The 23,540-nt window shown below is 37.1% G+C and overlaps 2 protein-coding genes across 7 annotated transcripts; one reads left to right on the top strand and one right to left on the bottom strand.

Annotated features, from left to right (window-relative positions):
- Positions 1 to 398: 398 nt before the first annotated feature.
- On the bottom strand, positions 399 to 6,676 carry narfl (nuclear prelamin A recognition factor-like). Of its 3 annotated transcripts, none has more exons than XM_058414554.1 (11): positions 6,517 to 6,676; positions 5,933 to 6,028; positions 4,807 to 4,950; positions 4,233 to 4,365; positions 3,938 to 4,072; positions 3,194 to 3,312; positions 2,937 to 3,066; positions 2,765 to 2,837; positions 2,454 to 2,591; positions 1,727 to 1,884; positions 399 to 968 (listed from the first exon to the last, which is right to left on the bottom strand). In XM_058414554.1, the coding sequence occupies exons 1-11, from the start codon at positions 6,580 to 6,582 to the stop codon at positions 727 to 729; spliced, it is 1,434 nt and encodes a 477-aa protein (XP_058270537.1). In that variant the 5' UTR covers positions 6,583 to 6,676; the 3' UTR covers positions 399 to 726. The 3 variants fall into 3 exon arrangements, with proteins under 3 accessions (XP_058270537.1, XP_058270545.1, XP_058270555.1); XM_058414562.1 differs by having other exon boundaries at positions 4,233 to 4,362; XM_058414572.1 differs by lacking the exon at positions 6,517 to 6,676 and having other exon boundaries at positions 4,794 to 4,950.
- On the top strand, positions 6,231 to 22,362 carry zgc:113333 (beta-N-acetylhexosaminidase). 4 transcript variants are annotated; one of them, XM_058414526.1, is made up of 14 exons: positions 6,231 to 6,375; positions 16,071 to 16,148; positions 16,441 to 16,726; positions 16,810 to 16,919; positions 17,742 to 17,829; positions 18,228 to 18,392; positions 18,485 to 18,668; positions 18,920 to 18,991; positions 19,083 to 19,287; positions 20,818 to 20,900; positions 20,987 to 21,062; positions 21,177 to 21,275; positions 21,389 to 21,478; positions 21,869 to 22,362. In XM_058414526.1, the coding sequence occupies exons 2-14, from the start codon at positions 16,075 to 16,077 to the stop codon at positions 22,074 to 22,076; spliced, it is 1,740 nt and encodes a 579-aa protein (XP_058270509.1). In that variant the 5' UTR covers positions 6,231 to 6,375; positions 16,071 to 16,074; the 3' UTR covers positions 22,077 to 22,362. The 4 variants fall into 4 exon arrangements, with proteins under 4 accessions (XP_058270509.1, XP_058270518.1, XP_058270500.1 ...); XM_058414535.1 differs by lacking the exon at positions 6,231 to 6,375 and adding an exon at positions 9,151 to 9,283; XM_058414517.1 differs by lacking the exon at positions 6,231 to 6,375 and adding an exon at positions 11,190 to 11,797 and having other exon boundaries at positions 21,869 to 22,361.
- The last annotated feature ends 1,178 nt before the right edge of the window (positions 22,363 to 23,540 follow it).

Raw genomic sequence — 23,540 nt, 5'->3', positions numbered from 1 at the left:
TTACACAACTCTTGTTAATCTAAAAAATCCATCCATTGCTGTTTTTCATTCATGTTCTGTGCCGGTGGTCTGGTCTGATCTTTCATTCATGCTCTGTGGCCTGACAGCTGGTAGTGACCGTCCTGCCAGTTAATAAGAACAGAATGTTTGATTTACAATGACAATATGGCACAGGGAACTTATCCCACACGAGATTCAATAAACTAAATTTATTGGTCAATAAAGCATGGATTCGGTTATACCTTAAATAATTAATATATAACGAGTTAATTTAGTGCTTAATTTTTTCAGTGTCTAGGCAAATGAAGTCAGACAAATAACTCGGCGAACTGCAAGAGAAGAAAACACTCGGTTTCCTTCCATGCACAACATGATGCAATTTCTGAGCAAACAAATGCTACCCAACATTCCCAATTTTATTCATTTCAAAACGGATGTCTTTGAGGAGCATCGGTCTTATTTCAGTAACTGTCATGAAATAACGTTGCACAGTACAAAGCCACAGAATTAAGTGACCTTTGTAAGCTTGTGAAAGTGGTTATGCTGTTGTGCATATGATCATTTGCAGATACGTCACATGAACACTGTACTTTATGATATGAGAAGATTGACAAGATCTCAGTACTCCAACACTTGTCCTGAATTGCAGTGCCGTAGATTGTGTTCCATGCATCATGTTTCTGCTTTATAGATTTCAGATGATTCAGACACCAGGCGTTCAGATCTTCACCACTTGATGGTGAGTCCGTTTGTGCTTTTCTCCACCGTGTGATACTGTGTATGAAGTAGCTCTCTTGCTTTCCCTTCTCCCATATTCTGTAGCCATGTGTGGTAAAGCTCAGTGACGCGCTGATCCTCTTCAGGTACAGAGAGCTGCTCTGCTCGGTATGCTGCCTCCACCTGCTGCAGCAGATCCTTGTTAGACTGATCTGCTACAGGCTTCAGCTGACCACCTCCGTTCAGGCACCCTGTATACACATACAGATCATGCCGACTATGAGAATGGACACAGTGACACAATGTCTGTTTTGCTGTATGATCTGTATTAGAAGGTTTGATGGTCTGTTAAGACATACACTGTTCTCTGTTGAACAAAACTTACAATAATGTGACAAATCACTGCTTAGCTTACTTGAGTCCTGGTCAGTTGTATATCTTTAGATCATCAGCTTTTGTACAAGTTTGCTAATGCAAGATCACTGTAGAATTGTTGCTTAAGCATTAACATGATTATCAAAAGTGCACAGCTTGCCTTTATTAGGTCAAAAAAATATCAGAACACAATCACTAGTAAACTTAGTTGATGTGACATGAGCCTCACTCCTCAATTCCTGTTTGGCTGTCTGTTGCCAAGCTTCCAGCAGCAACAAACAAATACTGCTCCGTTTCACACTGAACAAACTTAGCACCGCAATGCGGGGTTAACATCACAAATGCGGTTCTACCCCTGCTTCAGAGCAGGGTTTCTAACACCGTTTTCAAATTACAGGTGTGAAACGTTTCTTTACCCGGGATTAGAAGTGGTGTTTAGAACGGTTGATAACCCAGGGTAAACACAGTGTGAAAAGCTCTAAAGTGTACTAATGCAAAACAGGCCTAAACATATCAACAATATTAAAGTAATATACATTTATACATTCGCCCCTTATAGTTTTGGCCCAGGGTGAATCATCTTACAAATATCAGTCTTACATATCTCTTACAAAACTGGTCATATCACTCTTACCTGACGGACATGCCATGACTTCTACAAAATGGTACGGTGACTTTCCTCTCTTTAACTTCTGTACCAGGTTCTGAATGTTCCTGAAGCCGTAGGTGGCAGCAAAGCGCAGAAGAACTTCTCCATCTTTCTCTAGAATGACTTCCTGGAAATCCTTGTTTCTGTTGTAGAGCATAAAGTCTGATTCAATACACAGGATAGAACCAAGACAGCGAAAACATGACAATTACATAACAAGAAAAAACTTAAGAGGTTTAATAGTCACACATCTTTTAGCATAGTGCTTTTAGTCATTATGACCCTGTTCTAGCAGGTGTTCTGACACCTTTTTGAAATAAACAATATTAACTTTTTCAGCAATTTTACTACTGTGGGATTGAACCAGACGAGCTAGCCTCCATGACCTTGATGTCAGTCATCATTGCTTGGACCACTTTTGGTAGGTACTAACCATTGCATACTGGGAACACCAGTAAAATAAGACCTATTGTTTTGGAGATGCTCTTACCCAGTCATCTAGCCATTATAATTCGGACTATTTTTTCGGTTTCCAGTGCATCAACTACGAAGACCTGACTGGTCGCTTGCTGCTTAATGTATCCTGCCCCTTAACAGGTGGCACAGTAACAAAAGTTATTCACTTTACCTGTCGGTTGTTTTAATATTTTGGCTGGTCAGTATAAATCTGTTTATTATATATTCATATTTGCCTTGATTTGTGCACACTTACTTGAGGGTCTTGTATGTAAGTTCCTCCACTTCAACTCCAAAGAGCTGTTTGGCAGTGTGAGTATAAACATGATGAAGATATCCTCCTGAACCACTCCCAGCATGACACAACAACTCCTCACCACACACATTACTGAACCTACAGTCCCAACCACACAGACATTACACACATAAACACACTACATGTAGGGTGTCACTTAATGAAAACATGTCTTGGTGTTATGCGACTCCACCTCAAAGGCTTGCTGTAGCACTGAAATGATTCTTCTATGTAATTCTATAAGGTTGTTATTATTACAGATGGAAACTTACATAGTGTCTAAAGGTGCTGGCTCTATATCACTCAGAGACACACCCTCCTCTTCCAACATCTTGAGAACTTCTCCTGGAAATTAGATGAATTCACATCACACACACAGAGCTTTTTGCCTTTAAAAATAAATAAATAACCCATCAGCATCTCCTCTGTTACGGTGTTCCTTACCTGATGTAATGACACAGTCCACTTCTCTGGTCTCTGCTTCTGTAAGGTAGAAATCAGGTCTGGAAGCTTCCAGTTTCTTGTCATAGCAAGGCATCACGGTCACATGGTAAATCTTTTGCGGTTCAACACCCTGTGCAACAGTAAGTTTATGATCGTCTATTATTTATTCGGATTTGGGAAAAATTTAAAAAAAAATGCAAAGCATATCTGAATCTCAACAGCCTTCTATCGTTAGGAGTGAATAATATTTGTGTCACCTGCTGACTAGCGAAGAACCTCTTGACCAGTGAACCCATCATCTGTTGTGGAGAACGGGTTGTGCTGATGTAAGGCAGGATGAAGTCACCATGGGTTTTCTCAGCATAGCAGATCCAACCTGTTCACAAAGCACAGATGCTTCTACCATAATATACTTCAAGCAAAGAATATGATTGTTATTATGTCATACAGATTTCATGCAATCGTTTCATTAAATAACAGAATTAATTCTCAGCACCGGGAGCTACCATCATAGTATTTAGCCTGTTCAATATAAATTCCTTAAAGATTAGATATGGTCGATTATAACTCTGCAGCAGACTCTTTACCCACAGAACATGTACTGTTTATTGCATAATTTGGGCTCTCAGAATCTCACCATTGCCTAACCGGCAACATTGTTTTTCAGCAACTTCAGCTGTTCGCAGCAAGATATATTTCCTGGACAAGAAAATCTGATTCAGGTTGATTGTTTGCAATATCAATCAAATGGACTTGTCCTAAGTAGGCAGCTCTTAGGTGACAAAAACTTCCAGACTCATAATCTCCTGTATTTGTGTCCCTCATCTGACATAACAACTTGGTCCAATTTTCGGAATCAGTTAAAGCATTACTAAAGTAGATTTTATTCTTAACAGTGATCACCATATCTATCATCTGCAAACATGGCACTAAAATATCCTGAGCTTTTAGCATTGCATATATTGTATAGAGAGTCTAAGGACAAAGAACATATTTGTTACCAGGGCAGGCAGAGGCCAGCATGGGCAAGGCTTTCTTGTCCTCCTCTTTCCGAGCAAACCTCTCGAGGAACTCTCTCTGACTCTCCAGCAGGCTGAAGGTGCGACTGAAGCCAGTGTCAAACACATAATGAACACCTGACATATCGCACACACAACATCCTTATCAGTAGAAGCAAATCCAACCACACAGAATATCAGCATAAAGGTAAGTTTTGAATCATATTATTTTTTTTTTTTATAAACAACAGAACAGAATATTCTGATACGTGACCTGTTCCCAGCTTCCACTACTCACCCAGATTTTTAAAGAACTTTGTAAGCCTCCTGGCCACCTCACTGCTGCTCAGAGAGTACTGTGTTGCTAGGGATGCTCGAGACTGCGGGGACACAGACACTACAACCAGCTTCTGCTCACTGCTGCTACTCTGCTGCACAGTGAGACACTCATCACTCATACTTCTTTAAGACAACAGTATCACAAGCATTTTTATTAAGCATTAATGTTGTGCAAAGAATCTTATGTTGATATAAGGTAAGTGCACATCATTCATGAAACAACGTGCTTTAAAATGGTTTTGTTATTTACAGCTGAGACCACCTGAAGCACCACCAATAATTTGATCATTGAAACCGTGACAGCTTTTAGTATTGTATGCTAGTGACTGGGAGTGAATGGAGAGAGAGCAAATGTGGATGAGAGATCGTTTGGAAATAAAAGAAAGGCTCTGTGAGTGTTTATGAACTTCAAACAATCCTTCAAGAGATGCTCAAAATCTTGAAATCCCAGGGTCCCCTACAAGTGTGTACTGATAAGACTTAGACTATGTTTAGTAGTAATTCTCAGAAACCTCAATACCTTATTGTTATACCTTATTGAGGCGGAGCACACGGTATAGCTCTTCATGACTCTGCTGAGTAATCAGGATGCTCTCGGCTGATGTGATGCAGCCACTGCAAGCCAGACAGTCATTCAGAGTGATCTTGGCTTTCTCTAGCTTCTGCATATGACCATCCTAGAAACAAAACACAGGTCTGATTCAAAACATACAGGACCCAGTCAGGTATAGAAATATCACCATATCTCAAACTCCATTCAAGGAGTCAGACTGTACAGAGTTTCAGTACTTAGCATACTGCACCAAGCAAAAACATGCTCTACCAAAAACTGGAGGTTTTCAGTCCTTGTCCAAGTGAGCCATAATTCACTTTGCTACTGATGGAAACGGGTGGGAATCATAATGCTTGAATAGACAGCCTCATCGGTGCAAGATTACAGACAATATGTCACTTCAACTGTTATTCCGTTTCACACAAGTCTTGTTTAGAAGACAAAAGGTGGTGCAAAAGTGAGAATGGTGTAGAACTTTCATGTGACTCATAGAGAGACTCCTAAAGGCAGATGCAACCAGTTCTAGAAAAATATCCACGAAAACATGATGTATTTGTGGACAATATTCTTCAGGTGAGCAACTCTCATGAATTCACGAATTCACAAACTCATATGCAGATGTGCAAAATTTGTCAGGCATCACTGAGTTTTATACAAGTGTGTGAATATGTTTTGCCAAACATTCATTGCATCAAGTGTAGTAAAAAAGTTTGTGATTCATGGAATAGAAGTAGAAGTGAAGTAGAAGTTTTGTGAAGTAGCAGTGATGATGATGATAATGTAACCCTTGTGTTTAAGAGAGACAAAAAAATCTCTTAAAGCATTTTTCTCTGTGACTTCAAATTTACCGGTACATATGTTGTGACCACAACTATTGTTCTATTCTCACAGACTCTCAGTTGTTTTGCAACAATAATACCTTTATAATACTTTAAAGGCACTGCTCTGTGATGCTGCATGAGGCTGGGATCATGTACCATGGCTTTCCTCACCCCTGGTAGATGGCGTGTGATAGGGAAGACATTGCGGGTGGTTGGGAATGACAGGAAAATGTGAGGAAATCTTTATTTAAAAAAAAATACAACAAACAAAAAGTCTTCACAAACCTCATTAACTTGAAAGTAAGAGCCATCGTCCTCAATTCTGATTTTGGCCACAGATCGCCCCTGCTTCTTCTCCACTTTCACAGGTTTCACACATTCCTGTTTCACACATTATTTGGAATTTGTTTCAACTCCACATGCAGAAGCTACTAAAGGGTCAATATCATTATATTAAATGTTATGTATATTTAATTATCTATTGTTAATTAGTTTAATGTAACTAACATTATAGGACCTTCTTTTATGAGCAGGCACTGAGACAGACGCACTGATCAACAGATCTAGCATGTGACCATGAGACATGGCATTTAATTACCATTACTGAAAACAGGCCCAACGTCTTACCAATCAGATGTATTGACTGATAATTAGGTGTGTGTGTGAGTGAGAGAGAGAGAGAGAAAGAGAGAGAGAGAGAGATCGATCTGCACTCTTCACAAAAACAGGTAAGTGCGCTAGCTAACCACTTGACAGCTACTGCAATAAGAGCTAACTTCACTGCAGTGCTAGGCTACTTCTAGCTTCGTTAGCTGAAAACAGAGGCACGGAAAAAGGCTAATAAAACATGAGCACTGTTATGCGTTTACCTGTGACGGTGTAATAAAATCATCCAAATCAGTTAGTTGTAATACACCGCTAAAGTGCGACGCCATAGTGGATGACTTCCATGCAATAATAACACAATGAGACCGAACACGACATTAGGTCATGGGCAGCTCTGGAGGCTCCTCCCCCTTCAGTCAGGGACACGAAACGGTCGAGGCCAAACACTCACGTGGCCGGTAAAGCCCCGCCCCTCGCAGGCGCACAGGGGAAATTAAAGCATACTTTAATAGAAATTAAATAGCAATTAAATAATGTAAAGTGTAGTTTATATTAGCTAAATTTTGACCTAATGTACAATGTGTATTTTTATTAAATGTAATTTTTTATTAAAGATTAAATAACCTCTTTTTATTATTTATTTAATTCTTTAATATTTATTTTTCTTCTTCTTCTTCTTCTTCTTCTTCTTCTTCTTCTTCTTAATAATAGTAACAATAATAATAATAATAATAATATTATTATTATTATTGTTACTATTATTAGTGGTGCTTGCTATGCAAAGCACACTATTACCGTCTCGCTTATTATTCTTAAAATAATAATAATAATGATAATAATAATAATAATAATAATAAATATGATGATGATGATTATTATTGTTATACTAATAATAATAAAAAAAACCATAATCATCATCATAATACTTATTAAGTATTATGATGATGATGATGATTATGATTATGATTATGATTATTATTTTCTTGATTGCTGAAATGTCAGGAGAGAAACAAAGGACAGTAACCTCTACGAACAAGTAGGTAAATGGAGAATAGGTTTCATGCATACAAAAGAAGACAAATATGACTCAGCTCTGAATAGGGTTCATTGCACATAAAAGGGAAACATCAAACAGGACTATGCACATTTTGAGATTATTATTACACTGTGTAGCATTTACTGAGCTATAGGGTTTAAGAGCTAAAAAGATTTACGGCAGTTGTAGAATTAACAGTTCTTCTGTTTAACTAGTTGAACAGCCTTTTGCATTATATAGATCAGGAATGTATAAATATCAATATATTGTCTTTGTGAACTACTCACACTAATATGCCTGCTTCAGATATCCCTAAGCTGTTTCCATGAAGTCGGTATGCACAACGTGTGGCATAGTATCTCAACTAGAGCCTCAACTAGAAAATTGCAAACAAACACCTTTTTTTTTATTAAACATATGATATTTTTTCAAATGAACTGAATCTTAACATGTTAAAAGCTCTTTAATTGTTAAATTTCATTTTCACCGAGGACTTTTCAAAAGAAAACCAAGTACTGAATGTCAGTACTCAGAATGTAAATATTTAATGTAAGAATGCTATTTTTGAAGCATATTCTCAATATTTAATGTCAATTTTGTAGCAGTGTAACATTGTACCATGTTGTACAATGTATTGTTATTTTCTTTTAATAGGTTTGGGATGCAGTTTAGCAGATTTCATAGTTTACATAACTAAGGGCAATCCTGGCAGCTGCCTTGTATGTATACTGACTGCATCTGCAGTTTTAGAACAGTCATTGCATTAAAATCCCATCAGACAAGAGCACGCAAACAGACTGCAGTACACAGAACACTTTTATTTTCCATGAGAGTTGTTTAAAGATGTTTGCTAGACATCCCAGACTTTTAACCATATCATTTTTGAGAATCGTGAGCTGGAAAACGATTCCTTTACAACACTTAGTAGTCCCATATCTCGTACACATCATTTCCCAAGGTTTATAATGTAAAACCTAATTTAAGTTCTCAAGGATTTAGCTCTTCTGTTACATTTCACGCAAAGAAGTGGCATGGTCTGAAGAGACACTGTTTAAACAGTGTATTTTATCCGAAAAGTTTCAGGGGAAATGAAACACTGCTTCTTTAGTGAAGTTAGGTGACCTGTCTTCAAGCAGTTGGCCATGTTCATGTTTTCACGTTTCATAACCTGACAGGAACCTCATATTTAAGTTACCTTATTACTGTGGTATTTTCACTGGAAGCAGTAGACACTTCTAATAATCTGTGACATTTTTCTGCCATAACAGTTTTTATGAAACTGTCTGACAGGTTCTCAGCAGTGTATCTGTACAGACTATAAAATGTAAACTGTTCAAATCATCTGTGCCTGTTAGATATGAATTATAAAATTGCAACTACTTAAAGAGCACTGTGTTGTGAATAGTTTTAGAAATATAAACAACTCCCTGCAAATAACCTTTATGACTCATTACCTCCGTTACATGTGCTGGAATGTGGAATAACATTAAGAAGAAGCTAAAACCTCCAGTCAGTGAAATAGGTTTAGGTTTGTTTATATTCCACTCTTCATCATTGGCCTAATTGAAGTTGTTACTGAACACGATCTTGTGATGTAACAATATCAATGCTCCCAGCACACCCAATATTGATTTATTTGGGTGTACATCATTGTGTCCTTTAAAGGCCCAGTACTCAGATGCCAAATGTAGATGTCAAATTTTCACACCCTAAAAACTATTTCTGTCTGCCCTGCCTCATAGTATGGATATAATTACTGCATTGTGCAATATGCCTGACTAATATGTTTTTTTCCTCCTCCTATATCTCGCATGACACTGCAAAACATTCAGAGATTTTATGCTTATATCTCACAAGGATGTTAGAACTCCTGAGAAATGTAATTCTAGTATTAGATTAGCATGGTTAAAGCTGTAAGTAGTAGAATAGTAAAGTAAAAAGCCAGACTGTGACTACTGAGAGCACTATTGGCCTGGGTTTGATCTTCAATTCAGGTGAGTTCAGGTTGTTCATGTGAGAAATTGTATTAATCTAACTTGATTCAGTCACATGGATCTGATGTATGCATCTGAATTGAGCAAAAACAGTTTTTTTTCAGTGAAGTAACAAAGTCTCTCCCAAGACTTTCCTAGAACACTGATGGTCCAAAATGACCTTATCCTCTTAGTGTTGCTTTGCAAAGTCTTGCTCTGGCATTTTGTCTGTGGAAACTTTAATCTTAAACAGTTTTATCCGCTTATCTCATGTAGTGTTTGACCAATGCCTGTTTTGAGACTGTTGAGTTAGTCTTGACTGGGTTATGCCAGTTTACCAAACAGTTGGTCTTGACCTTTTTCCTGTCTCATGTTTCTGAATAGTGCCTAGCCCTTTATCTTAAATGGAAAATTTCACTTATAATCAGTTGTACTTTGGTTTACAAATAAAATGGATAGACTGATTTACTTGGACAGCGGTCTAACACAGATTTACCTCAAGGCGTCTGCTTGCCATCACAGTACAAAGCACAGAACTGACAGAACACTAACACACCTACACTTGGGAATTAAATGGCATGTTGAATCTGGTGCAGCTTTAAGTCTTTTGTCCTGTCATTGAACACTTATTTTCCAGCACAAACCCAACACGGCCCAAAATGAAAAATATACATATCACTTTAATGGGGCAACATGATGCTGTGCTGTGTGAACATACTAAATACAGTTTCCTCTGAATGTATTGGTACGGCAAGCAAAATTTGTTTGTTTTTGCTATAGACTGAAGACATTTAAGATCAAATGATGAACACGGGGCAACAGATCGACATATGAATTTCACCTTTTTTTCTTGATATTTACATCTAGGTGAGTTCAAGAGCCTATGACATTTTTTTTAAAAATATGACATATTGTTTGAACCTACATATTTATCACGTGATCAAAAATATTAGCACATATGGCTAACACGTTTTTCTTGTTGCCCAGCCTGTTAGATTGATTGATTAAACCTAATAGCTCTGAATGTGTATTCATGCTTTCAACTGTCAACACTGTATTTGTTGTTAAAAGGATAAACCAGCATGAAGATCAGACAGCTGTTTATGGGTAAAAAGCAAGCTATTCTGAACCTTACGTCAAACAGTTTAGCTAAGGAAAATTTTGATGATAGAAACATTAAGAGCTGTGAAGAAAAACTCCAAAACAACAGACAGTGACATCCCCAACAACATTCACAGGGCAGGGGTGAAATGATCACAATGCACTGTTGGAATAAAACAACCAAAGTGCGGGGAAAAGAAAGGATCTTCTCATCATCCAAAACATAAAAGCTCATTTTCAAGGATGGTGGAGGTAGTGTCATTGTCTCATATTCATGTTTTGATCTCAAACCCAAATGTTTTCAGTCTTCAATGTTCCAATACCTTCTTAGGGGAGTGTACATTAATCATAAACGTAAGAATTAATTAATGAATCTTGAATTAAATGTGGGTTCTTTCTTTAATCTGAATCCAAGATATGCCCTCACTATCCCACACCAACCCTTAGGACAACCTAAATAATTTAGGCCGAAGCACCAATAAGTACTAGTAACTCAGTACAGTGAGGACTTGGTGTTTAAATCCCACCTCTGCCAAGCTGCTAGTCCTGAACCCTTGTGCAAGGCTTTTAACTCTGAACTGCTGAGTTGTACAAATGGAATGAAGGTCACTCTGGATAAGGGCACCTGGCAAATGACTTCTGTGCTGAAATTCCAGCGTATGCTTCGTTTACACATACATCGACCAGAAACCATTAATTTTTTTAATGGGAGCTGGTAAATATCTGGCAACATGAGGGACAGTGACTGCTGGTACCTAGAATGACGTACATTCTCACTTCATGCAAATATTGTGCAACTGTGTGAGGCGACTACCGATGAACACGAAGATAGTCGAGCATGAAGACAGTGTGATTGTTGTGATTGAAGTAGTTGTTCTGCCACACACAATGTATGTGGTTTTTAATTCTGGCAACCAGTAGGAGGAATGACAACCGGTGACAATCTCTGTATGTGTGGGTGTGGCTTTAGTCTGACCAGGAATTAGCTGCTATAACACGGGCTGAGCTTCTGAAACTGATTGACCATGTAGGTGCCAGAAAAAGGAAATTTCAGTTTCAGAATGATTGGCTCTAACTTTAAAAATGTATTGAGCGTTTTACTCAAGTAATTAAAAAGCTGGGAAATCGCTTTCTACCTGAAAGCCAACCAGAAAGGCAAACCAGTTTGACTTGCTCAGCCTGTTTTTTATTCTTTTTTATTTTTTTACTCACACACACAGATGCGGTGAGTACTGAAGAAGATTTTCCTTAAGGCAGTTAATTGAAGAAGAATTTCTTATAGTTACCCATGATGCAGAAGTCACCTGGGCGTGACAATGTATTTAAAAAGGCGCAGACGTTTCTTTTTTTTCCACATTGTTGCACATGGGTGCTGGGGATGTAAAACCATCATTAGCTGAGTCGAAAGAAACGACTTTCAATGGCATTAAGAAAGTAAGTATTCTTTATGAATTATTGACTATTGAGATTGACTTTAAGATGGAACCTCTGACATGTTTCTCTGTACATTGTAAACATAAATTTAATTGCACACATATTCGCCTGCATGTGGTTCAGCTACTTTAAATATATTTTTAAAAATAGTTGATTGGAAGATGTTAACTATTCCATAACCACTGTGTGTCTGAGGTTCATGAGATGAATTTGTTATTTATCCTGAGCTAAGAGGGGGAGGAAGGTTAAAGAGTAATTACAAAATGTAAATGAAAAAATGAAAGAGAAATGTTATTTCCTTTGAGACTTTTAGAGTATTAAACACTACTTTATTTATAGTATGGTTATAACCGAATAGAATTATCCAGAGTTCATCCAGTAATGCATCCTAAGCAAATCTGAATACAGGTAAGAACCTGACTGAATATTATTACATGGTTATTGTCTGTAAATAAGAGTTTAATTATAATTTGGGAAAGATTAAATAAAAATAGATTTTCTTTTTAGAATTTGTGAATGATAAATAAATTTGGCCCAAATTGTTGTCCAGTGTTTCCAGGATAGTATGATAGGGTTTGCATTAAGAAAAAAACAAAAAACAAAACCTCAGAGCTGAAACCAAATGCAAAAACATATACAAATTTTTAGACCACTAAACAAATACAGATGCAAGTATAGCTTTGCATTAAGCTCTTGAATAAAAGACATATCACATTGTTAACAGTGAAGCATTGAAGAAATTCTTTTACATAAACCAGAATACAATACAGAAGTAAAAAAAAATGTTCAAACAATTTTTCATTTGGAAACATGGATTTAATCTACTTTTAGACCCAAATTAGTTTTTTAGGGTAAAGCTTTAAAATTACACTACATGTACCTAAAAGGTATTTACATCCTGGAAGTACAACAGGTGTACACTTGAAGGTACAATCCCAGAGACCATTTATACTGCTAGCAATACAGGGATCTTCTGTCCCCCTCATATCTCAAAGTAAATAACACTATGAACTAGATTAATAGTTAACCTATAGACCTTCAAGAGCAGAGTGCAAAACAAATGTGCACTGATATTTTGATGTTGAAAGACATGGATTATATTTTTTCTTTAAACTGGGAAAGGTGATGTTTCTTGGTATTAAATTCATGATAATCACAGAGTATGCTTTTATTTAAGAGCTATTAATAGCAAACAAATCCAAGCCACAATGCTGAATTCGAAAAACCTATGAAGAAATAACGAAGATGGACTAAAGGCTGTAAATAGTGAAGTTGCTTGTATTGTGTGTGGAAGTGAGTTCATCCAAGTGCATTCAGTAATCAGGTGACTGTGAACTTGCAGGGTGTCCATATTTGTTGCCTTGGATGCATTGTGGTAAATGGGGTTCAGCGCTGATGATACATTAAAAAGTCTATTTCTAAGTTATTCATGCCAAAAAGACAATTCTCAAAATAAAGTGAACCTTTTAAATCAGAGTGACACAAGGGCAGAGATAGATCTATAGGCACAAAGATTCAAATCTAGCCAAGCTGTTATTTACAAAAGTGTATTTAATAAATTTGCATAAATATCACTTAGTCAGGTCAGTATAATGTACACTGTGTTCTTGGCTGCATATAGATGTATGAACACTTATAAATGAATGTGTTTAATTACATCCCTTGCCTGAAATGGCATTCAGATTTGCAAAGGGTGTGTGTAGTTAAACTGGTTCATAATTGGGGCTGCTTTGCTAGGTTTCTCTCTTTAATGGTAAACAAACACATGGTGATTTTCCAAGCCTTCTCATCTGTCACATCTGTTTACGGTAGAATGCTTCACAGGTTTATGGTTTCTCAGACCTGTCACGGTGCTGTGATGCTTCTTGGACTGGGACATTTTATACCTTAAAGATGCTTGGCTTTAAAAAAAATAATGTTCACCATTTTTTTGTATGTAATAATTTAGTCATTAACATATGTTGTAGTTGTGAATTACATGTAATGTCTTGATAATCTATCAGCGATGTATAAGAGAAAGTGTTATTGTTGTACAGTCATTGTGTGCTTATTAGGGCCCGAGCACCGAAGGAGCAAGGCCAGAGGCCTTGCACCGTAGGTGCGGAAGCCCTATTGTTTTCGTTAGAATTTATGTTTTGTTTTTTAATTTTTTTTCCAACCTTTCGGGGCATTTTGGACCCCTTAACATGCTCAAAAACTCTTGAAAATCAGCAGCCAGGTTGAAATCCGCGCCCCCTCGAACATCTTGCTGCATAGCTGATACACACTTGCACGTATCCATGAACTTTCATACCGCATGTCATTAAGTCTAATCCACAGGAAGTGAGTTATTCTGAGTTGTTTGCAAAACGCACCCAATGGAATTTGAAATACTCCTTCTAGGAACTTGATACAACCGCCACCAAACCCAGGCTTAAATGATCTCAAGACATTGATAATGCAAAATTGGGAAGGGATTTTTGATTTCTCAAACAGTTCAGCCGTGAGAAGCCCTTAAACTTATGGCGAATAAAACGAAACAGGAAGTGGCTAATAACTTCTGTGTACATTAAGTGATCTACATGAAACCTTAGAATTATATTAAGCATTGAAAGCTGATCACACTGATATGACAACTGTGAGTCTCGGTCATAGCGCCACCAACTGGCAGCAGGAAGTGTGTCACTTTTTGAAATCTCTAATATTTTCTCCCTTACTTTCACCTGATTTGGTTCAAAATCAGTCAGGATAATGTCAAGACATGGCTGATGTGAAATGGTAAAGGAATTTTTGATACCTTGAATCGTGTTACTATGGCGACGATTTACATGAGAACATAATAGAAGAAAATGAATCTTCTCATATCTTATGAGTGGAAAGGCCTAATGTTCCAAAATATTTCCCATAGAGAGTGTAAATGTTTATGAGAAAGGCCAGTGTGGCTGGTCACCGGGCGTGGCACAGGGCTGTCACAGTGCCCCCTGGAACTTTGTCAGAAATAAAGCTGCACAGCTCATATTCACTTGGACATATATGGATGAGAGCCGGTATACATTTAGTTCTCACTGAGCTAAATGACGTTCATCCACCTGTCATGGGATCTGCTTAACAGGAAGTCAGTTATTTTGGGATGTTTGAAAAATGCACCCAATGGAATTTGATATACTCCTCCTAGGGGATTTGTATGATTTTGACCAAACAGGGTCCAATATGATCTGAAGACATTGAGGATCTAAAATTTCTAAGGGATTCCTGATATCTCAAATGGTTCAGCCGTGAGGAGCCCTTAAACTTATGGCGAATAAAAGGAAACAGGAAGTGGCTAATAACTTCGGTGTGTATTGTGTCATGTACATCAAACCTCAACTTTATGTTAAGCGAAGAAAGCTGATCACACGGACATGACTACTGTGAGTGTCAGTCATAGCGCCACCAACTGGCAGCAGGAAGTGTGTCACTTTTAGAAATCTCTAATGTTTTCCCTTACTTTCACCTGATTTAGTTGAAAATCAGTCAGGATAATGTCAGGACATGGCTGATGTGAAACTGTGAAGGAATTTTTGATATTTTGAGTGATGTTGCTATTGTGAGGACATAATAGAAAAAAAAAGTTCTTATATCTTAACAGTGGAAAGCCCTAATGTTTCAAAACTTTTCACATAGAAAGAACAACTGGTTATGAGTAATTCTGCTTAGTTTCATGATTTTGTGACGCTCTAATGGCTCACAACAAATTTTTACATTTATCAGTCCATTGACTGGACATGGTTTTGACCTGACTCCTGCAGTACTAGACTATGTCCACGAGAGGCTCTTTCCCCTTTACTTTAATTTCTTTACAATATGGCTTCATTTTCACAATTTATATATACAGAGTCAACCAAAAATGTATATACACTTCAGGAGAAGAAAAATAGTATGATGTAAATTATATTAGTATAATATTATCATAATATCATCATGCATATATATATATATATATATATATATATATATATATATATATATATATATATATATATATATATATATATATATATATACATATTGTATATAGTAATATAGTTTAAAGGGAGAGTCATTGTCCTTTTGGACATCACTGGACATTGCTATGATCTATTTCATTACACCCAAATTGTCACTCTTGTCCTTTTGGTATTTCCCCTTTTATTTGCCCTTTTAAGGCGATGGCACCATGTAGTGATGGCCCATAGTGCGAGGGCCTGTCATTGCTGCTTGCAGCTATATTTGTGCATTGTTATTTCATGTGTTTTGGGGTATGTTTCTGAAACAGGTTCATGGAGTGTAAGAAGGTCCTAAGGCTGGTGGTGGCCTGCCTGGCTGTACTTGCTGCAGCAAAGCTATATTTCAGGTGAGTGTATTAATCTGGAATTAAGAATACAGTCAAAATAATGACACACATTCATCTTTTAATAGATTGACCAACAGCCAAATAATGGCTTACTCACTTTTTGATCTTATCTGGCTTAACTGGCTTAGTCGCTTTCTGAGCTCTTTGATACGTTATGTCAGTTTTATCTCAATTTATTCATTCAACTCTCTTTAAAATTCTCTGCAGTGTTTCTCTACCAGCGCTGATCTGATCATGATTCTTTGTGCTTTTGGTTTTAACAATGTTTGCTATTTTGATCATCTGTTTACAGCCAAGGAACAGAAATTGGAGACTTCACAAGCAATATTATTTCACAAGCGCGTGTCCATGTCCCAGGTCGATTCTGGAGTACAGATAAAGGTGGACCCACAAAGTTACATGTGAAACCAAGCCTACAAACAGATACGAAGAAGCCAAATAACCAGACAAATATCATTCAAACAAAGCCAAAAGTAATCAGCACAGTAAAAGTCCCAGTGAGTTCGCGCAAAGGCCCTCTCCGTGTAGTGCACTTAGATCTTAAAGGTGCTGCACCCAAAGTCAGTTATTTTCAGGAGGTGAGGGAGCATTTTTACAACTCAGAAATGTTGCAATTCTGTTAAGTAGACTTAAGTAACTTTGCGGCTTCCATCTATTGCAGCTGTTTCCACTAATCTCCAGTCTTGGTGCTAATGGGATCTTGGTGGAGTATGAGGATATGTTTCCTTATGAAGGGGAGCTTGAAGTACTCAGGTCACCTTATTCGTACAGGTGAGCTTGCTTTTCTGCACTTTAAAAGTTACCAATGATGATTTGAATATCTCATACTGGATCATTATTAGGAAAATATGATTCGGCCCAGTGGTATAGCCAGGAATTGTTCTTTGGAGGGGGATGAATATAGTAAATAAAAAACACTGTGTGATTTGTGCAATTAAATTGATAAGGGTGGGGCCTTCGTGACATCATTTGGATAAAAATGCTCAGTTGTATAAAAATGAGATAAATTGTCGTCTGTCAAATGCCGTAAATGTGAATATAATCATTTAAAGAACAATCTAATTTAAGACAATCTCTTCATATCAATAATGTTAAGAACTAGTTTCTTTTCAAATGGAAATGGGAAAAATGCTTAATCTCGATTGGTTAATCCTGATTCTCAACATAGTTTTGAACACCGCTATATCATATTACACCACTATATATCTTATAATTTATTACAGTTATTATTTGACATTGAATGTGACTTTGCACATTAATTACACTGTACTAATCAAAACAATACATATAATTAGCTGCGCTGTGTATGTTGTGTTAACCATCGAAGAACAAGCGTTTGGAACTGGAAAATATTTCATATCCCAAATTTATTGATGCCACTGATTCAACTCTGTTTCATTTGCCCTCTTTACTTAACAGCACACTTACACATGCATTCAAACTAAAGTAGATATCCTTCTTGTTATTATTATCTCTGTTCATTTATATGCCTTTTTATTCTACTCATCTAATTTGTGCGTGATCGAATGTCTGTCAATAAGACGAAAGAAATGGTGAATAAAAAGATATCCTGATTCTGACTATCTGATACAGTGCGGATGACATAGAAGAATTTAAGAGACTGGCCAGCCTCTACAATCTTGAGATTATACCACTGGTGCAGGTATTCGGACATCTAGAGGTAAGTGAAGACAGAGCTCTGATAATTCTTAGCATTGCAAATATTTTTACTACAGCAGATCTGACCGATTGTGGAGATATGCATTGGGATGGGGAACCTGCAGGACCCAAGAAAAATTTCATAGGAACAGGCGGATTGCTCGCTCACATGTGTAAATTCTAATGAACCTGCTAGGTTCATTAGAAAACATTAGGTGTAGTGAAAATTAACTACTAGAAAGAATGGGATTGTTCAGAATTTCTTTGGGAATTGTGGGAGTGGGATTTTGACCCTTGCACACCTTTATTTTGTTATCTTAATTTTCTTGAATGTTTAACAAAAAGCAATCAAATGTTCTAATCCCAATGGATTACAAGGAAGAAAGATTATAAACGATTTCTGCTTCTTCTCTTGTGTAGTTTGTGCTGAAACATGGACAATTTTTTGACTTGAGAGAAGAGCCCGACTTTCCAAACAGCCTGAACCCTCTGCATCCTGGTAGCTTAAACCTGGTTGAAGAAATGCTAACTCAGGTCCTGAAGAAGCACCCCAAAACACGTTGGTTTCATATTGGAGCGGATGAGGTTTGACCTAACTTTGCAACTTCTAAACAGTCAGTTGATTATTAGATATTTGCTGAATAAAAAATGTGGCATTATTTGCACTGAACGTTCAGGTTTACGGCCTTGGCGAGAGTGAGGACTCAAAAAACTGGATGAAGCAAAACCAAAAGAGTGTAGGAGAACTCTTCCTTAGCCACGTGATGAAGGTTTGCCAGTTCTTGACCGAACTGAGTCCTGGAATCAAACCTATATTTTGGGAAGATATGCTCAGGAAGATCAATGACACCTTAGTCAAAGGTATGGCATGAAAACTTACAAACATAACAGCACAGTCAAGATAATTTCTCCAGTTAGAAAATTCTGAAAAATGGTCTTAATGTGTGGAAACTGTATTTCAGTCTTAACTGCAATGTGAACAGAAAGATAAATTAAATACTATCGCCATACATTAATAATTTAATGTTTACTGCCAACCGTATCACCCTCTCAATTATTTAGGTCTGTCTTATTTTTTTATTTGTGAAAAAAATAACATTTTGTTTTTGTAGAATCTGGTTTGCCGAATCTTGCAACCCCTGTGATGTGGAATTATAATGCAAAAATGAATTTGACTCAGATAGGTAAGACCTAAATATAATTAAATGTAGATATGATGGGCTATTTTTAAAAAGCCATCAGTTGAATGACAAAAAAAAAATTATTCATTTATAGGACAACTACTATCTAACTACCAAACGGCTGGATTCCATAATGTCTGGTTTGCAAGTGCATTTAAAGGAGCTTCAGGCAATGACCAGAGATGGACACCGATTCATCAACACTTAGAGAATCACCTAGCCTGGCTTAAAGTCATGGCCATCATGCATAAATACCCCTCTATAAAATTAGATGGCATTGCTTTAACAGGCTGGCAAAGGTTTGTATAATTATTTGATTCTGCCCAGTTGTTGCGGTTTGAGATGACCGCTTCACTGTATGTAGCTTGCTAGTGTATAATTATAAAGCCTTTATTCCACTGAATTCTCAAATCTGATCAGCTGGAAGTAGTTGATAAATTTTCTCTAATAGCATGGGTCAGAAAACAGCAACTCAGCAAGTTTTATTTTAATAGTGTACATTCTTATGTTATTGCTTCTATAGTATCAGCTCATTTACAGGGGCTTGAATAAGTTCCACAATTAACTATGGCTAATAATTAATGTTCACTTAAGGTTTATGGAAGGAGTCTGTGCTACGTAATGGTCTAGGTTTCTTCCACAGGAAAGAGTTAAGGACAGATTAGCGTACGCTTCATATTGAGAATCTTGGGGGATATTTGGGACACATCCCTGCCAGACCACCAAAGGGCAACCCTGCACATAGCGTTTGAACTCTGTTTCTGTTGTTTTTGTTTACGTTTCCATATGTGTTTTTGTGATCTCTTGTCTCGGCCACTATCTTGTTACTGGTTGTTGGCACGATGTGTCAGGATTATACTCGTCTGTTTTGTGTTTAGTCACCTTAGTTAACCCCACTGTCTCACCATGTCTTTTTCTTGCAGCTGTCTATGCTATTGTGTGTTTATTGCTTTGTTCCAGTTTTTGTGTTTTCTCAGCCATGTCCTTGTTCTTAGCACTTATGTTTTGACTCTCCGGTTTATTTATCAGCATTTGTTTCATTTTCCACTGTAAATAAAACTCTGCACTTGCATCCGGCTTGAGCTCCCTGGTGTGACAAAAATCATGAGATTAAGGAATGGTTATTTATTGGAACAATAATTTGAATGATAATAAAAACTAAGTTGTTTCATGAACGTTTTACAACAACGAAGCGTACCTACACCGATCAGGCATAACATTATTAGCAGTGAAGTGAATAACACTGATGATCTCCTCATCATGGCACCTGTTAGTGGGTGGGATATATTAGGCAGCAAGTGAGCATTTTGTCCTCAAAGTTGATGTGTTAGAAGCAGGAAAAATGGGCAAGCGTAAGGATTTGAGCGAGTTTGACAAGGGCCAAATTGTGATGGCTAGACGACTGGATCACAGCATCTCCAAAACTGCAGCTCTTGTGGGGTGTTCCCGGTCTGCAGTGGTCAGTATCTATCAAAAGTGCCCTTTAAGTCTTTTAAGTCCCATAAAATCCCCACCTCGCAGCTTACAGGACTTAAAGGATCTGCTGCTAAGATTTTGGTGGCAGATACCACAGCACACTTTGAGGGATCTAGTGGAGTCCATGCTTCGACTGGTCAGGGCTGTTTTGGCAGCAAAAGGGGGACCAACACAATATTCAGAAAGGGGTGGGGGGAGGGAGGGGGGGGGGGTCAATGAGGTGAAAACAGCAGCAGTATATCTTTAAACAGCATGTTTTTTTCTTTAATTAATACATATGTAACCTTTAACATCAGTATTTGTAAGAAAAATTTAAATCACTGCGTCTGCTCTAAGGAATCTAAATGTTTTAGATACGAGCATCACACAGTGCTATGTGAACTGCTTCCTGTGGCTATCCCCTCTCTGGCCACCTGTCTAGAGACTCTAAAATATGGTGAGTACTGCGAAGCAAAATAAGTGAAAGAATAGAATAGCACCTGTAGTCAACTCTTGACTCATATTGTCTATGATTTCACACAGGTCAATTTAATCAAGCAGCTGAAAATGAAGTAGAAAAACTTTTGGGCTGCAAAATTGACCTCAATGCTAATAGCTGGTATAAAACATTGTTCTCTTTTTTTCTATATATAAGTTTTTAGTAGGAATGATATTATAAATTACATAATACTGATTACACTTGCCTGTGATTTCCTTCTTTTCTTTCCTACAGTAAAGGTAATGCAGCATTTCCAGGTGCTAACATTTATAACATGGTTGAAAAAATCCACAATGAACTTCAGAAATCTGTTCAACAAATATCTCAAAACTAGTGAGTGCCTTTGTAAAACTTTAACATTTGATATCTTTTTGGGTTAAAACCTTTAGTAAATCAATCAGTATAGTTTTTCCATTTGTTGTGTATATGTTTGATTCCATTCACAGTTATGTGAGAGGATCATTCGGGTCTTACCAGAGAAAATACAACTTTGCCAATCCCCGGAATATTGGATATTTTAAGGGTGCACTGACCAAGTAAGTTTGTTTAACTTCACAGTTTTTAATACTTGATTAAAAGTGTCTGACTATTTGTTACTTTTTTCCCTTTTTTGAGTCTAGCTTAAGAGCTGATGCAGCTTTGAGTCTTAGATGAGCGACAGAACAACATAAGTTTAGCTCACAATAGAAATCTATAAAGAATTGACATTTTTTGTACAGCTACTGTATATCGTACTTCCTCAGCCTTGTCACCTCTTTTAACCTTCACATTTAAAATAATATGACATACAGATTTAACCCTAAAATATCTTAAAAAACCACCATCAGCTCACCTGCCAGTGAACAGACAACAAAACCAGTTTATCAGTTGTTGTTATTATATTAGAATTCTGACCAGGTCAATTCTCTCCTGTTTGTTCATGTTAGAGTGCTGCAAGAGTGGGATCCCTTTATGGAGAAATTTAGGAGAGAGATGATGACTATTTACTACGCAGACACTGTGGATGAGTGGATGGAGGAGAACGTTAATGAACACATGAATAAGCTCCATAGTTTGGAGGAAGATGTACGGCGCATTGTTCAATTCAAAGGACAAGAAAAGAGCCTTAATCAAATAAAATTTGATATTAAATAGATGTTCAACATATCTGACTTCCTTAGGAGGCTGAAAAAAATAAGGGTATTTTCTCTTTCCCTAAAACTCCACATTGAGTTGCTGTTACCAGGAGTATGATTTGGGATTTATATTGATATATGAGCCTTGTCTATAATTACTCTTTATTGTTTTTTGGATAGAAATGTAAAATACTTTATATAACTTTAACATTTTATAGTGCCAAAAGGGTCTTACAAATATAATGGGGTTTCTATGTTTTCTAAAGTTGCTGCTGTAAATAATATATATATGTTTTTAATATAATTATATAAATAGGTTTATTATAATTCTTTGCTACCATGAGCTTATGTTGGTTTAAGAATGATACTGCAATGTTTTCTAATAAAAGTTTACAGTAATATCATTGATGCACTCATCTGTTAATTGACACCACCTTTATGAGTCTGGTCAAAAGAGGAGTCTCACATTTCACACAGAATCAAACCTTTCTTAGACTTTGAATTTATGGGAATTCACATCATTTCTACAATTTCAAAGGGCTCTACTGTTATTTTGGGAGGTCAGGCTGAGATTCATTATGCTCTGTTGTGTGTGTGTGACAAACATTTGTGCATTTGTTTCTGATCAGCCAGAGGTTAAAAGGTTACTTTTCACCACCACTCTTAAAAGAGAAGTTTGTGATTTTAGACTCCTCTGGTGCCTGAGAGGTGCATTGCAAATATCACTCACTCACTCACTCACTCACTCACTCCATTGCAGGGGACCATGTACACATACTCTCACACATACTCTCATACATGCAAACCCGGGACCCTGGATCTGTCAAGCAGCAATGCTACCCACTGTGCCATGACCATATTCACCCATGCACCCATCCCACATTCAAAATAAAATTCAGATTTTATACATTATACACAACCATACACAGTATGACATACAGTGATATTTTTTTCAACTGTACACATCATAAAAAAGAATTATAATAGAATCGAAATAGACTAAGAATAAAATTACAATAAAATAGGATTTATATAGAAATAATATGACTATTATAAATAATTTATTATAAGCAATTTAGTGCAAAATATGCTAAAGTCCAGATAAGGCAGTAGAAAAGTCCAGAAATGTCCAAGTTCTAATTGTTGTCCAGGTTGAAGGTCAGAATGGCCTGGTGGAATAAGCTCTTTCTCTCCATGTTGGCCTTCAGGGACAGGAAATGCTCCCCTGACTGCAACAGAGAGAACAGTCTATTGTTCGGATGGCTGAGGTCTATCGCAATCTTCCTGGCCTTGGTCCAGCAGCGCTTGCTGTAGTTAAAATGCAGGCCAAGGAGCTAGGTTCTCATAGTGTGCTCAACATTACTAACTGCACTACAGTCTGGAGAGCCACCTATACTGCTTGGTGCTGTTCCCAAATCAGGCTGTGTTCCTTCCACAGTGCATGCTCTTACTGGTGCATTTGTAAAAAGTTCTAAGCGACTTG

The sequence above is a fragment of the Hemibagrus wyckioides genome, linkage group LG02 (assembly GCF_019097595.1).
Source record: "Hemibagrus wyckioides isolate EC202008001 linkage group LG02, SWU_Hwy_1.0, whole genome shotgun sequence".
Lineage (NCBI taxonomy): Eukaryota > Metazoa > Chordata > Actinopteri > Siluriformes > Bagridae > Hemibagrus > Hemibagrus wyckioides.
Note: the sequence above shows the minus strand (reverse complement) of the source record. Positions and strands in the feature narration are given on the sequence as shown.